This window comes from Loxodonta africana, chromosome X, assembly GCF_030014295.1.
Source record: "Loxodonta africana isolate mLoxAfr1 chromosome X, mLoxAfr1.hap2, whole genome shotgun sequence".
Lineage (NCBI taxonomy): Eukaryota > Metazoa > Chordata > Mammalia > Proboscidea > Elephantidae > Loxodonta > Loxodonta africana.
Window position 1 is genome coordinate 64,970,196 of NC_087369.1, and position 17,042 is coordinate 64,987,237.

Below are 17,042 nucleotides of genomic sequence, written 5' to 3' on the forward strand. Positions count from 1 at the left end.
TTCATAACATGGAGGAATCTGGAAGGCATTATGCTGAGTAAAATTAGTTGCAAAAGGACAAATATTGTATGAGACCACTATTATAAGAACTCGAGAAATAGTTTAAACGGAGAAGAAAATATTCTTTGATGGTTATGAGAGTTGGAAGGGAGGGAGGGAGAGGGGCATTCACTAATTAGATAGTAGATAAAAACTACTTTAGGTGAAGGGGAGGACAACACACAATACAGGTGATTTCAGCACAACTGGACTAAACCAAAAACTAAGAAGTTGCCTGAATAAACGGAATGCTTCAAAGGCCAGCGTAGCAGGGGCAGGGGTTTGGCGACCATGGTTTCAGTGGACATCTAAGTCAATTGGCATAATAAAATCTATTAACAAAACATTCTGCACCCCACTTTGGAGAGTGGCTTCTGGGGTCTTAAACGCTAGCAAGGAGCCATCTAAGATGCATCAATTGGTCTCAACCCACCTGGAGCAAAGGAGAATGAAGAACACCAAAGATACAAGGTAATTATGAGCCCAAGAGACAGGAAAGGCCACATAAACCAGAGACTACATCAGCCTGAGACCAGAAGAACTAGATGGTGCCCAGCTACAACCGATGACTGCCCTGACAGGGAACACAACAGAGAACGTCTGAGGGAGCAGGAGAGCAGTGGGATGCAGGCCCCAAATTCTCATAAAAAGACCAGACTTAATGATCTGAGACTAGAAGCACCCCAGTGGTCATGGTTCCCAGACCTTCTGTTAGCCCAAGACAGGAACCATTCCAAAAGCCAGATCTTCAGACAGGAATTGGACTGGACAATGGGATAGAAAATGATACTGGTGAAGAATGAGCTTCTTGGATTAAGTAGACACATGAGACTATGTTGGCATCTCCTGTCTGGAGGGCGGATGGTAGGGCAGAGGGGGTCAGAAGCTGGCCGAATAGACACTAAAAGAGTGGAGGGAGGGAGTATGCTGTCTCATTAGGTGGAGAGCAATTAGAAGTATATAGCAAGGTATATATAAATTTTTGTATGAGAGACTGACTTGATTTGTAAACTTTCACTTAAAGCACAATAAAAAAAATTCAAAAAAGATTGTGTGTCAGCTTGGCTGGGCCATGATTCTCAGTGTTGATACGTGATCACCCCCTTGATGGGATCTACTGTGAGCAGCCAATTAATTGAAAGGGAGTTTCCTTGGACATGTGGCCTGCATCCGAATATAAGCAACGTTTCTGGCTTTTTGCTTGCTCTGGGTCCTGCAGCTGGCTCCTGCTCTCTGACCCACCAATCTTGAGTTCACCAGCCCCTGCAGCTGCATGAATCAGGAGAAGCCTTGTGGTCATGCCGGTAGATCTTGGGATTTGCCAACCTTCACAGCCTGTGAGCCCTGCTCTCTGACTTGCCGATCTTGGGTTCGCCAGCCCCTGCAGATACATGAATCAGAAGCCTCTATCCTGATCCATAGACTTGGGACGTTCCAGCCTCTACAATCGTGAGCTGTTTCCTTGATATAAATCTCTCTCTATAGATTTATATTTATACACATTACTGGTTTTGCTTCTCTAGACTACCCGGCCTAACCTAGAGTTAACAGCATTTGGTGACCAGTTGGATATGGGAAGTTACAGGACAGTGAAAAATCAAGGACAACACTGTTTCTGACTTGAAATGGATGAAAGATACCATTTATAGGAAAACAGACTAACAGAAGTAGAACAAGATTTAGGGAAAGACAATGAGTTCTACCTTGGATCTTTTTTAGTCTAAGAAACCTATAAGACACCGAGGAGTAGAGAGCTGAAAAGATGTGTCAAAGCTCATGAGAAAAATTGGGGGTAGAGAAAGAGCTATAGGAATCATCAGAATACAGTTAAGGCTCCAAGTTATAATAATAGATTGCTCAGGAAATGAATGTAAAGAATATGACTAGGACAGAAGACTTGAGAGCAACAACATACAAGGGAGTGGGCAGAAGGGGAGGAACAACTTAAGAAAGGAGAAAGAGCCAGAGATTTATAAGAAGAATCAGAAGTGAGTAGGATCATGGAATCCAAGGAAGGAAACTCAAGGAAATGATGGCTCCATGATGTTCACTACCTTGAAGAGGACCAAAAAATAGGAATGGATGCAGCAGCTTCAGAGTGGTGGTAACAGATGCAAACTGGCAATAGGCTAAAAAAAAAAAAATGGGAATTAATACATTCTTCTCTTTCAAGAATAACGGTGAAAAAGAGGATAAGGGTAATAGTGTAAAAGGATTATAAAGAGGTAGTTTTTGTTTTTTTAAAGATTATTTGTGGTATGCTATAAGTGAAAGAAACCAGAGAGGGAGAAACGGAAAATGCAGAAAAGAAAGGGATTGCTTCTTTTGAATTCCTATACCACCACTGTATGCCTAACTCACTTGGCAATTAGCTTACACATTGTAATGTACTGGCAGTGATGTACATTTAGCAATGCTGGCACAAAGTAAGTGCTCCATGGGTCTATTTATTGTGTGTGTGTGTATCTAGGCATATTATCTAGCTAATAAGAATGTACAATCTTACACAAGGATGTACAAAAGGAAATGGTGTGGTGGGATTGTGGAAAGAGACTGGACAATGCAGAACTAGAACAAGGAGTTTTATCCACCACATCACTTTCTAGTTCCCAGACCAAAGAAAAATCATTGCACCTCTCTGTACCTCAGTTGCTCAACTGTTAAATGAGGATAATCTTGCAAGCTTGTGAGGATATTTAAAAAGCACTTTATATACAACTTGGTGCTGCTCACTAAATAGTAATAATTACTACTTTGATTTTTGCTATTACTATAGCACCTAGAAGAGTTGGATGTGTCTGTGACCGCAGATTAGTAAACAATCAAGAGACATAGCAGCCATTGCTATAAGGTACTCTAGAGAACCAAGCACAAAATTACATCAGCTCTTGGTCAGGCAGTTTGGTTATTATGTACCACCAATATGGCTTCTGCCATACTCGAGGACTGTAACTTAATATTTTTCTTTAAATCAATTCACTTTTCTTTAATTGGCCCATTCTAAAAAATTATAGTTTTGAAATGATGGATTTGATGTGCTAATTCTTTTTTTCTAATTCACATTAACTATTAAAATAAAGCATTCATCCTCTTAATGACCCCACATCATCTCCTTAACCAGTCTAAAACTGCTTTAGGTTGCTCTGCTTCTGAGACCCTTCAGAAGAGACCAGGCTAGAAATTTGTGGTTTTATTTAATTTCCCTGCTATTGGTGTTTAGCATTTGCAAAAGTCTCCACAGCATATAAATGAAATCGGCCAAGTGACAAAATCAATCCGAACAATATTCACTGAATCTTTTCATGAGAAGTTCTAAATTGTCTCAAGCTAAACAATCTAGCAATTTTTCTACTATTAATCCCTCTACCCAGGGCCAGATTACCCAATAAGCATGGTATGCATGGGCCCAATTGTACCTTCCCACCAATCTGCTGTGCAGTTATTAACCAATACTTTTCAAGTCTGTGCTACAATCCAGGAAGTTCTCCATCACTCCAACAACCAAAAACTGATTGTAACCAGAACCAGCAGAGAGAACTCCAGACACTTAACATCTATAAACACTTTACACATACAATTTTGGATCCAGTCTTAAATTCCCTGTATTAAATGTCACACTTTAATTTTTAAAAGACACTCTTACAATTTATTCTCTTAGGATCACTGACCTAGTCAATTCAGGGAAAAAAAATTTATCCTGCACCCAAAATATGCAAGACACTATGGAGAATATGAAAAGATCATAGAGTTTGTTTATAATCTAGCATGGGGAATAAGATTTATACATTTCCAAAGACTGCTTCTAAGGACTGAAGAGGACTGCTGGGATTTCCACCCCACCCCCAACATTTTACTACAGAAAACTTCAAACATATGGCAAAGCCGAAATTTTTTTTTATAGCGAACTTCTTAATATCCATCACCGAGATTCTACCATTTTTACCATACTTGTTTTATCACATATCCATCGATTCAATCCAACTTATTTTTTGATGAACTGCTGGAATTTTAAAATGAGACATTGTGTGATGAAGTGTGACAAGAATTTTAGTAGGCCCACATACCTATATTAGGGTTGCTTGTTCAAAATTTGACAAATAATGTGCATGAACAAAACGTTTGGCAACTACAAGCGCAAAGTCAGTGTCCAACTCTTCTGCAACTTCTCCAGTCTCCTGCCGACTACAATTGAAATGTATTCAGAGCTTACAACTGGCCGCTTTAGACCTCCACACCCTTGTACTGTCTGAGCTATGCCTCCCATAGGCGTCATATTTTTCATCATGCACATACTGCTATTATGGCAACTGTCCCTGGGTAGAGCAAACAGTTAATGTGCTTGGCTGCTACCTGAAAGGTTGGAGGTTCGAATCCATCCAGTTGCCTTGGAAGAAAGGCCTGGCAACCTACTTCCAAAAACTCAGCCACTGAAAACTCTGTAGAACACACTTCTACTCTGACACGCATAGTATCTACAACTTTATTTTCAGTCTTTCACTAAACCTGAGTTCCCTGAGTGTAAAAGGATCCCCTTATTTACCTCTGAATTCTCATAGTACGTAGCCTATAACAAGCATCCATTAAATGAATAATGAAAACGAATCAATGAATATCCTGAACCTGTATTTAGGTGGAAGCCAGGGAAGAATTCAGTTAAGTATGGGAATGATCTAACCACAGTAGCACTTTAGAAAGGTTCACCTTAGAGCACTCTTTTTAAGAGTATGAGATTTGGAGCCAGACTTCTTGGACACAAATCCCAGAATTGCAGCTCTACCACTTATTGCTGGGAGACTCGGGCCAAGTTTCTAAATCTCCTGTGTCTCAGTTTCCTCATTTAGAAAAGGACAACAATACTGCTTCATAGGTTAATTTGAATTCAAAGGAGATACTTAAAAAAAGAAAAGGCACATACAATGAATCTGACACATACAAGGAGACTAAAAGTCCTTACAGCTTGGGTGGTAGCAGTGAAAACAATGTGAAAAGAATAGCCATAAATAATCTACTAAAAAATGTTCAGTCAGGAGTAATGGATTACATTACTATCATAAATACTATAAAAATGTGTTGTATTATTTTCTTCGTATATTTGAGATATTTTATGATTGAATTTTTCATTATTAAAAACAGCTATATATATATATTTTTTAATTTACCTAGCCTAGGCGCTGATTTGATGCTGGGCACAAGGTGTCTAGCATGACTGGACTCTAGCCACAAGCACCACGGCCACTGCAAGCTTCTCAATGCAGGTCTTTGTCTCTCAGCTGAGATTTCTTTCCTCTTCATTACTCCACCCTGTACCATTTCTTTAGTTTGTGATTTCTGTAATTCCCTATCCTGTCTTCTACCTGTGAGCATCCCCAAGAGCCTTATGGGTTTGAGGTTTCATCCTATCCGACCCTGTACTATTCTTTTTCTTCTTCCTGCCAACCTCTTTTACTCAAGCCTTGCTATTCCCTTCATGTAGAAACATAAGAGTATGGGGAGGCAACAGAGCCATAGCAGTGGTGCCAAGAACTGTGAATGCTGCCAAACTGTCCCCCAGGTCTCAAAGACAGTGACCCAACTGAAAGCAGAGATTGGATTTAACTGCCCATGGGGCCTTATATTCCTTTTTTGTTTCTGCTCATTTTCTTCCTCCCATTTGAAGCAACCTCCTCCCAAACCTATGACCCATTCAAACCCAACCCATCCTTGAAAACCCAGGTCTTCAGGGAAGCCTCCCCTGATCATTTTAGACCACAGTTAACCCCACCCCCAATAAGTACTGTACTGTCTGTACCAAGAAGCATAATCACATACACACTTAATACCGTTAAATAAATGTTTCATGTGTTTATATATTTGATTTTCCAAGAGCAAGAACCATGTCTCACATATCTTTCAAACCCCTCCACGGGTTAATACTTGTTGAACAGTGAGTAGAGCAGTTGAGTTTTTGTTTGTTTAGGCTAAGGCAGGAGGAAGTAGAAGCATGTTAGAAAAAAAAAAAGGAAGTAGAAGCATGTTAGAAAAAAAAAGTTGACTAGACAGATGGGTAAGAAACACTAGGTCTGGATGTGGGAAAAAAGCTGTAGAAGAAAGGTGCTCGATTTACACCTGTTTAATTGGTTTGCTTTGAGGTGGGAAAGAGGCATATAAAAGTGACGCCAACGGGGGGTGTGTGTGTGTGTGTGTGTGTGTGTGTGCGTGTGCGTGTGTGTGCGCGTGTGTGCGCGCGTGTGTGTGTGTGTGTGTGTGTTTACAGAGAAAATTCTGACCAAATTCTGCTAAAATCTAGGAATGGGCCAACTGGTTATGTGAAGGTAAAGGGATCTGTTGGGAGGTATGGGCAGAGATGTGGTTAGGTAGGTGAGCGAACAGGAACGGATACTATGCAGGGGTGGATAAAAACCCATTGCCGGGGAGTTCATTTCGGCTCATAAGAACTCTATAGAACAGGATAGAACTGCCCCATAGGGTTTCCAAGGAGCGGCTGGTGGATTCTGAACTGCTGATCTTTTGGTTACCAGCCACAACTCTTAACCAGTGCGTCACCAGGGCTCCAAAATGCCTGGGGTTAATTAGGCAGGTGGGTTAGCTGATTAGGTCGTTGAGGAGATGGAAGGCAGGTAAGTTGGGAGGGATTGTAGGTGCCGGGTGTGTTAAGATCCGGGCCCTCCCTCACCTTGACCCAGAAGTGGATGAGTGCTACCCTCACGCACTGGCTAAGGCAGACCGGTGGCAGGAACCAGGCCTATGGTGGAGGGGTGCCCTTGTTGCCCACGTGTCCCACGATTAGTTGCACTGTCTGCTGCTCGGTCTGACACCGACGGCCCCACTCGGCCAGCCGGTCCTTACCCAGGGCCCCCGGGAACACGTCGCCGCCGAGATATACACAAGCCCGGCACAGTGCTAACAAGTAGCCCAGCATGGCGTTCCACTGGCTGCCATACACCCAATCCGTCTGGTAGCCGCCATAGAGCCGCAGCAGCACCGAACCCGCGTCCACCTGAGCTTCGGGCAGCGGAGGGGGTAGCGGGTGCAGCCCAGACTGCACTTGGCCGTGGCGGTGGCGAGCGGGATGATTGTGCCGAACTGGCCCCGCGTCCCTAGAGTAGGCACCCAAGGCAGCAGGCGGGAGCGGCAGTTGCCGAGATGTGGAGCCTCTGGAGGCGGCGGCGACGACGCGTGGAGCCCTGGGCGCTAGGGCTGCCATAGGTGGCAGCTGGCGGTGCTGCTGCTGCTGCTGCAGCTGCTGGCACGAGATCGTGCGCGCGAGTTTGAGGAAGCCAACGGACACCAGAGCCCTGGGACACCACTTCTCCAGGAACTCCTGGAAGCCCTGGACGCCCATCTTTCGTCGGTGGGCAGAAGAGAGGGTAGTTGCGCTAACACGCTAAGCGGCGTTCTGGGCCCGAACCTGCGGGAGGGCGCGTGCGCACTACACAGGGGGCGAGGGGCGGGGAAAGGATCCCCGAGGGGCGGGGGCCGGAAGCGAGGGAATGAGGGCGGGGAGGGAAGGAGGCCAGAGTGGATTTGGGTGAGGAGGAGAGGTAATGTAGGCCGGACTCAGGAGGTTATGGGAGAATGAAGCCATGATGGCTTTCTAGTCATTTCTCTTTTTCCTTCTCGCCGGCCCCTTTTTACCACTTTATAGGGGGTGAAACCTCTTCCTTCCACCTCCGGGAACCATGTTGCTCTCTAGCTGGCAAGGCGGGGCGGAGGTGCATGCTGGGAGTTGTAGTCTTTGTCTCAACGGCCTCGGGATGCCGCCCAGGAACATCTGTCTACCACCCATAGGCCCTTGCGCGTACACACGGCTCTAAGGGGCAGGGCGTGGTAACGTGTGTATAGGATTTGCACTCAACTCCTTGGGTCCCAAAACCCTGGTGGCATAGTAGTTAAGTGCTACAGCTGCCAACCAAAAGGTCATCAGTTCAAATCTACCAGGCACTCCTTGGAAACTCTATGGGACAGTTCTACTCTGTCCTATAGGGTTGTTATGAATTGGAATCGACTGGAGGGCAATGGGTTTTTCCTTGCGTCCACCGAGTTGCTTCAAGCCATTTGCTGCCTGTCCCATGAAAATAAGTTTTGGGAGGAGTGATGTAGCATGAAAAATGTAGAGTGGATTCAGTTCAGTTAAAGCAAGCTAAAACTTCCAGGGAGGGAGAATTTTCCACTCAGGGGAAAAATAATTTGCCTGTTAATTATTTTTTATTATTTTTTTTCCTTTTTTAAATTTTTACTGTGCTTTAAGTGAAAGTTTACAAATTAAGTCGGACTCTCCTATAAAAATTTATAAACACCTTGCTATTTTTTTTTATATACTCCTAATTGCTCTCCCCCTAATGAGACAGCACACTCCTTCCCTCCACTCTCTCTTCTCTGTACATTCAGCCAACTTCTGACCCCCTCTACCCTCTCATCTCCCCTTCAGACAGGAGATGCCAACATAGTCTCAGGAGTCTACTTGATCCAAGAAGCTTATTCTTCACCAGGATCATTGTCTATCCCAATTCCTGTCTGAAGAGTCGGCTTTCAGAATTGCCTAGCTGTTAATGAAGGAGAAAGAACAAGTATGAAACATAAGAATAATAGCTGCTAACATTTCTGTAGCAACCCATTTTTAGCTATGGAATTCTTTGAAGAAAACTGGTTCGTCCAAATTTATGAATGAGGAAAGCCCACTTACTTATTTGGCCAAGGCAATACAAAGTGAAATGGAATATCCCTTACCCGTAGGATCTCTTTAGTCAGGGAAGTAAGCACCAACACAATTAAACTGTAAGTGGTACCTTTTTGGTATTCACTGAGCTACAAGGTCTTACGGTTAGGGCATTTGTTTCCAAAACTCATTTCGAATCAGTCTGTTAGGGTGCTTTTTCAAAATAGCTGCAAGGGCTCCGATTCCTCGAATATAGGATCATAATCTTTTGAAAATCTATTTTCAGCACTCTCCTCAGATCATTCTGATGTAGCACCACTCTTCTAACCCACTTTTGGGGCCCACTCTTTCAGCAAGAATAGGATGGAAAACAAGAACTGTCCTGTTCTGGAACAATGAATGGTAGCTAGATCTGGCTTGGAACTTACTGAGAGGTGGGAGATAATGGCAGACAGAATTAGAACTCAAAGGAGCAGAACTCAAGTGGTTAAGATTAATTCGGTTGCAAAAGCTGAAAAAGCTTCAAGCTCCATAAAGGAATTCATCATAATGGATTAAAGAATAGTGGAGATAGAACAAGCCAGACTGGCAAAGAATCAGTAGATAGTGAGACAGTGCACACATGTAACTTTTGAAAACAGGCAGTGAAAGGAGAGGACAGTGGCTTAAAGGGATGAACGATGGAAAGAACAGGAGTTTTCTAGTATAATGGCTGTCTGCCTAGCCTCCCTTTTCTAAAAGTTGCCCCCCTCCCATTTATAGGGTTTTAGCAAAAAAAAAAAAAAGTCATGTTTTTATAACTACAGCTGATTGGGTCAGAGGTAGATGCCTAATCCAAGCTGAGTCAATCAGAATCTCATTCCTGAGAAATTTGGAATTGGACCAGAGAGATTAGTTTTTCTCTAGGTATAAAACATGGAGGCTATCAGAAGTCAATTTTCACACCACAAGGACAGGAGAACAAAAGATGCCAGTCTGCAGAAAGAGAAGAAAAACACAGACTCTTAGAGATAGGGAGTATAGTGTGGATGGGTTGCTTTTGTGTGACCTTTCTTGCCATGGTCTTGTAATTCCCACCAAATGATTGAGTGGGACTATGCAAATAAGGTGTTTGTGGCCCACCAAGGGGACTGGACAGTGTCATGGATTGAACTGTCTCCCCCCAAAATGTGTGTCAACTTGGGTAGACCATGATTTTCAATATTGTGTGATTGTCTACCATTTTATCATCTGATGTGATTTTCCTGTGTCGTAAATCCTACCTCTGTGATGTTAATGAGGCAGGATTAGAGGCAGTTTCGTTAATGAGGCAGGATTAGAGGCAGTTATGTTAATGTGGCAGAACTTAATCTACAAGATTAGGTTGTGTCTTAAGTCAATCTCTTGAGATATAGAAGAGAGCATAGAGACGGTGGGAACTCATGTCACCAAGAATGAAGAACCAGCAGGGGAGCACAGCCTTTGGACCTGGGGTCCCGGCACTGAGAAGCTCCTAGACCAGGGGAAGATGGATGACAGGGCCTTCCCCTAGAGCCAAAGAGAGAAACCTTCCCCTGGAGCTGGCACCCTGAATTCGGAATTCTAGCCTCCTAGACTGTGAGATTTTTCTTTGTTAAAGCCATCCACTTGTGATATTTCTGTTATAGCAGCACTAGATCAGTAAGACAAACAGCTTGCTAATAATACAAGTAAGGTGCATGGCACCCTTGTCAGGGTGGGACCATGCAAATAATGTTCCCTAATGAGGGGATTGGTCAGTTTTGCCATCCCATTAGGTTTAAAATAGAGCCAATCCTAGAGCAGATGGGGACCTGACTACCACCAAGAAGAGACAGGAGTGGAGCACATCCTTTGGACCTGGGATCCCTGCACTGAGACCCTCCTAGGCCCAGGTGACAGAGAGAGCTGTAACATTGGGGATGGCTGGGTGGCAAGAAGCAGTGGCAGAGAAACGGTGGCAGCAGAGGTAGCAGAACCAGGAGATGGCGCGGTGAGCTTCACAGCCCACTGAGCTAGAGCTGAGCGCATTCAGGCTGAGGCTTACTGGTGGAGTGGGCTGCCTCTACGCACTTATTGGCAGAACTAAAGAGCTTTGTAACACTTGCCTGAGCATGGCAGAGGCCAGGCTTGAGGGGCCGAGGGCCAGAGAGAGGCCTGCTGGTGGGCATGGCTAAGAAGAGGCTGTCCTGACTGAAGAACTGTATCTTGAATTGTAATCTGTTACTTCCCTAATAAACCCTATAACTGAGTATGGTCTATGAGTTGTGTGGCCACTGCAATGAATTATTGAACTCAGCAAAGAAGTAGAAAGTGCCATGGGAGGGACAGCTGGTGTCAGAATTGGTAAAAAGGTTGGAGGGTGGAGGTATGTCTGACCTCTGCCTCATAGGAATCAGCCTTGGGCTGTTGATCTTGATTCTCTTCCCCCTTGTGAAATTAGAGGCGGTCAGATGCCTCTGCCACACCATTTTTACAAGGAGTCTTCATTGTGTTCAAGTCCCAGGTTCTAAATCATTCCTGAAGCTTTCCTGCACTTGGTTTCTTTGAGACAATCCTTACTGTAGCTATTTTTTTTTTTAAGATAAGAGTTGGGTGGAAACTACTTACAACCAAAAGAATATTAACTAATACAAGAACTAGTAGCAGAGATGGAATGTGGCAAATTACAGACCCTAAAACCTGGAACTGACAGAGAGATCAGAGATCTCCCCCGTGTCGGCTGATGGAAAGCAGTGTTATTTGTCAGCGAAGCAGCTGTTTATCGCTCTTGGGACTCAAAACAGAGCAGCCTTTTCGCCTGTATGAGGGCCAGATATTTATTATTAGTGTTAATTTACAGCAGTGGAACTCTCAGTCTCACTTCAAAGTTTTCACTGATTAGGAAACTGACATGCAGGCAGTTGGAATGAGGTTCTCTATATACACCTTCAAAGCAGTTTTGTTCTCCAACTCCTACCAAATATGATGATGATACCTTCCTCTGTAAATATATTCAACTGGAATGCAAGGGAGAAGGGGCAAATATGTAACATTCCCAGGACAGATTAGAAAAGAAAGGCTGCACAGACTTCAGCCTACTCTGTCGTATCCAAGCTCTGAACCAGAAACCTTGAGCAGAATACCAGGTTGAAGGGTGCAAAGGTAGGATGACCCAGGCTATTCCCTTTAACAGATCTTAAGATTCAAAGAGCTTAACTCAACAAGATTCTTGGCACTTGTTATTAGCATTTCCCTCAAATGAAATCAAGCAGCAGTCGAATAAGGTTTTAAGGAAGTTGTATCACTAGAAAACCAAACCTGGTCGATAGGGACCATGACTGATCAGCCAGAGCAGTGGTTCTCAAAGTATAGTCCCCAGACCAGCACATAAGCATCACCTGGGGACTGTTAGAAATGCAAATTCTCGGCCTCACCCCAGACCTACTGAATCAGAAACTCTGGAGGTAGGGCAAGAAATCTGTGTTTTAACAAGCCTTATAGGTGATTCTGATGCAAGCTAGTTTGAGAATCACTGCTCTTCCAGACCATGTCCTGGGCCCAAACACAGATTGGTCGAGCAAGCTGAGTCAATAACCTGATTCCCATGAGTTTTTCTAGGCCTGTAATTTGTTTCCTTTATTCATATCTGGGTGATCAATAATGATGTGTTCCCTCCCTTTCCTAAAAGAGAATTTTGATTGTAGTTATCTAATTATTTCTCTAATATTGCATATTAATTCTATTGGTGGCAGTTTAGTTTATCACAGGTTGTAGGATCAAGAGGAGCCCAGCCACTTTTTGATTGTCACTGAACTAGAGGAGGAAGGAGTATGTCTGTGCCATGACATTGCTTCTGGATATAGTTACACATGACCTACATGGATTATGGTTCATGGATTATGTTAGATGTGGGTATTTCTTGGAATTGTACATATGGGGAAAATGGCATATGTGTTTATGGAACAGCCCAGAGAAGGACTATAGGTGAACATCTATTGGACTGTCTCCCCAACACCCCTTTTCTGTGACCATCTGTACCTTATTATCACGGTTGTAGCAGGAGCCATCCTTTGTGTATCTTCCCAGAGAGTTTGGGATTGAGCTAGAGAAGGTGAGATGAACAATCCTGGCTGCAATTAAGCCTTGGTTCATTTGTTTCTGAGGCCCATCTGCATTATCTCTAGGTTTTGTGAGACATGCCCATTTATATGATAACCTTCCACCTCCACATAAGCTTTTTCAAATAGGGTTTCTATTATTTACACACAAGAGTCCTAACATATATAGTACAGGACAAACTTTAGACTGGACATAGGCAGAAAGAAGGCCATAGAGAGGATAGAGATAAGAGACAAAAGCCCTGGAAGCAGAAAGGGATAGGAAATGTAGTTAAAAGTGTATGCTTGGAAGCCAAGATCTGGGTTCCAATACCAATTCAGCTCCTTATTAGCTGTGTAACTTTAACAAGTTATTTAACCTCTTGAACCCTTACTGTATCTGTGAAATAGGAACTAATTAATTTATTCAACAGACTTATTTAGTACCTACTACATTCCAGGAACAAAGCTGGGCACTGGGGAGAAAGCAGTTTTTAAGAGAGTCAAGGAGCTTAGAAAAGACATAGCAATGATACTTACCTCAGAAGCTTGTGAACATTAAGTGACATTGTAGAGTACCTAGTGTAATAACTGACACAGTAAATTCCTAATAAATGTTTTTCTTATCATGGGGGGTGGAAAGACGCATAAAGTGATTGCATGGAGAGTTTGCATGGGACTCAGTCTTATGACATCTTCCACCTAAGTACTAACTAGCTGTTTAGTTTCTGCAAGGGGCCCACTTAGGATTCTGTATTTCCCAAATCCTTGGGGATCATAGGATGATAGGAAATAATTCATTAGAAGGTCTAATGAGACCACCATATTCCCTGTGTTTCTTGAACTAGTAACTGGATATAGCTGGAAGGTCACTTGACTAGTAAAGGGAACAGTGACAATGGTTCTCAACCCTAGTCACATATTAGTGTCACGTGGGCAGTTTAAAAAAAAAAGATTCTGGGGATGGGGCCAAAACACCAATTCTTTTTTTTTTAAATAGGTACCCAGGTAATTCTAATACGTATTCAGGGCTGAGAACCACCGAGTTGGGATGGAGAAAGCTTATAAAACACTGGTTAAATTCCTGAATCTGTTTTCTCATTTGTAAAATACATGCCCTTTGCAATGCTAAAATTTTATGATAGCCTTCACTCCATCTATCCCTATAGAAATTTTACCCATTCTCTAGGTCCTAGGAGCCTTGATGGTGCAGTGGTTAAGCACTTGGCCGGTAACCGAAAGTTTGGTGGTTCAAACCCACCAGTCGTTCTGTGGGAGAAAGATGTGGCAGTTTACTTCTGTAAAGGTTACAGCCTGTAAAGGTTACCCTGTAGGGAAGTTCTACTCTGCCCTACCGGGTGGCTATGAGTTGGAATCAACTCAACAGCAATGGGTTTGGTTTTGATTTTCTAAGGTCCTACTCCTATACCCTGGGGTATATCATATATCTTTTTTTTTTTATATTCCACTCTTCTTCACTACTATTTAAAGCTCTCATTCTTTTACCTAGTGGTGCTTATTAATGATGGCACATTTTAAATGGGTTAATATTGGTCTTATCCCCCAACTTGGACACTTTCACCTCTGAACCTTACTTTATTACATCATCATTACCTTTTGGGCCAATACCTAATCTCCACCAACAGGCCTCATGTTGACCCACAGGTCGGGTTCAGTTTTGCCACCTCTATAGCTGTTTTCTCCTCTCTTAAAGTGGTGATTTATAAGGTTCCTTGAGTAGTCCCTACTATCATTTGAGCAAATCTACTATGTACTAGGCACAGTGGTAAGCCTTTTACATACTTTTTCCATTCAATCTTGAAACAACCCCACTGAGGCAGATACTCCCTTTTTACATATGAGCAAATTAAAGCTGAGAAGTTAAGCAATTTTCCCAAATTCACAAAGTTAGAATATAAACCCAGGTCTGCTGGTCTCCAAAAGGCATCCATACTTCCAAACCAGCCTCACATTTTCCAAGTGCAAGTTTAGTGTGAAAATCACCAAAAACATATCTAACAATAAGCACGATTAGCAGTCAGGGAACAAGAGAGCTGCCTTTACATCTCATTTAATACAATCACCTCGTTTTACAAATGAGACAACAGAGGTTCAAGAAAGTGCTATGACTAAAAAACTCATGCTTGTTCCATCATGAACCATGTTGCTTCCCTTTAGGGATCCCTTAAGATAGAAAACCTCAGAATTATTGGGTCAGTAAATCAAGATAATAGATTTTTAAAAGATGCTTAAAAAGTCTTCGTCTAATCTTGACTATTTCTAGATTCTTCTATCTAAATTATCAAATAAACAACTGATCTGACCCATTTGACAGTTTCCAAAATCACTGTAATAGTGTAAACAAGAGGTGTGAGAGAGAGGTTTCCAAACGCATTTTTGTGTAAAGGTGCACCATAAACATTGTCAATACGAAAGGTTGTTGTTGTTGTTAGGTGCCATTGAGTTGGTTCCGACTCATAGCAACCCCACAGGACAGAGTAGAACTGTCCCATAGAGTTTCCAAGGAGTGGCTGGTGGATTTGAACTGCCAACATTTTTTGGTTAGCAGCCGAGTTCTTATCCAGTATACCACCAGGGTCCTATAAATATGAAAGCTAATACTCCTTAATGAGTTTGTGCAAAAAGCACATTTAGATCCATAAACAAATACTTCTACTTCTGAAATTATGAAACAAGCACTGGATACAACTTCATGAGAAGTATGTGAAAAATGCACATACTTATCTCAATAATTAGATAAAACCTATTTGAAACGTATTTGGATTATTATGCACTATATCTGAGAATCCGTATGGCCTGGAGTTTCTTCCACGAGCTTTGGAGTCAGTAGACCTGGGTTTGGATGCAGGCTTCATCATTTATTAGCTGTGTGTGACCAAGTTCTGTAATATCTCTGATCCTCAGATTCTTCCTGTGACGTGGAGATAGTAACAAACCTATTTTATAGGATTGTTATGAGAATTAAAGATATCACAGTTAAAAGCCTAACTAACATAGTAGGTACTTGGTAAATTATAGTGACTCTTACAATTATGGCTCAGTTCCAAGCGTGGAGAAGAGGTTCAACTCAAAATTTGTTGGAGCTGTAAATCAAAGGGTAACACACAGCTTGGTTAGTTTTTTTCAGCCAGTATAATCTACAGGACCCAATTTTTTAAATCTGCTAAATTACATGTGGTGAATGTAGAACCAGTTTAATCCAGATGAATGAAGTAACTACGACAGCATTTTAATAAGATAACATACTCATTTAACACAGTCTTTATTTTCTGTTTCAAAACAAAATTTCCAGCAAACTAAACCAAACAAACAAACAAAAAACCTTACAATGGTTGGGCATAAGTGAAATAAAAATCACAGTTTCAAAGAACCAAAATAAGACAACTGCTGAAGGCAGATCACTTTGTTTACCAAAAAAAAAAAAAAAAAACCACACACACACACACACACACAAAAACTAATGTCAAAAAGGATTAAAAATAAGTTTAACAACATTCTATATAATGCTACATTCTCCGATTAAGAAAGGAGAATTCACACATACAACTAAATGTTAAGTGTAGCGAAGTGGCTGAAAATCTGCATACTTTCATAGTAAATTATGCACGAAAGTTTATTAATTGCAAAAACTTCCTGAGTGGCTCCCATGCTGCACTAGGTCTACATGCTTAATATTCATATAAAAAATTACAGCTTTAAGTGATTGAGCATGACAGACCTTGAATAACTGCACTTTCCGAACAGTCACTGTTTCTGCTGAGGGTGTACTCTGGACCACAAACCTCGATCTTAATTCTTAAGTTATAGTGGAAAAGAAATGCAATTAAAAGAAAAAAAAAAACTAGAAGCATGACAAGCACGCATTTAGGAGTTTTACACTGGCGCATTTTTCCTCAGAGCCCCGTCTCTCTCTTCCCTTCTTGCTTGACTTTTAGCCTTTTTGTTTTTTAATTAAAAAGAAAAAAAAAAACCTTCCAGAATGGGAGCTGCTGATTTATACACTCTTCCAGCTATCTCAGTTGAAAATATCTTTAGTACAATTTAGTTATTATCCGAGGCCCCAGCCCCTTCCTCTGTTGGCTGTTTAGGTCCCTGGCCAATGTTTGTGTTCATCCTTCACATAAAAAGACTATTTTACAGGGTGACCTGAAAGTATCTGGTTCCCACAAAAATTTTCATATTAATTCCACTTCAAAGGATTTTACTAAGTCTGAGTGTCACCATTTCACAATGTGGATTGGCTTTAAAAA

The 17,042-nt window shown here is 42.1% G+C and overlaps 1 protein-coding gene across 1 annotated transcript; it reads right to left on the bottom strand.

The window, feature by feature from the left end:
* Positions 1–890: 890 nt before the first annotated feature.
* FAM120C (family with sequence similarity 120 member C) lies at positions 891–7,426 on the bottom strand. Its single transcript, XM_023539362.2, has one exon. The coding sequence runs from the start codon at positions 7,379–7,381 to the stop codon at positions 6,782–6,784; it is 600 nt and encodes a 199-aa protein (XP_023395130.1). The 5' UTR covers positions 7,382–7,426; the 3' UTR covers positions 891–6,781.
* Positions 7,427–17,042: the final 9,616 nt, after the last annotated feature.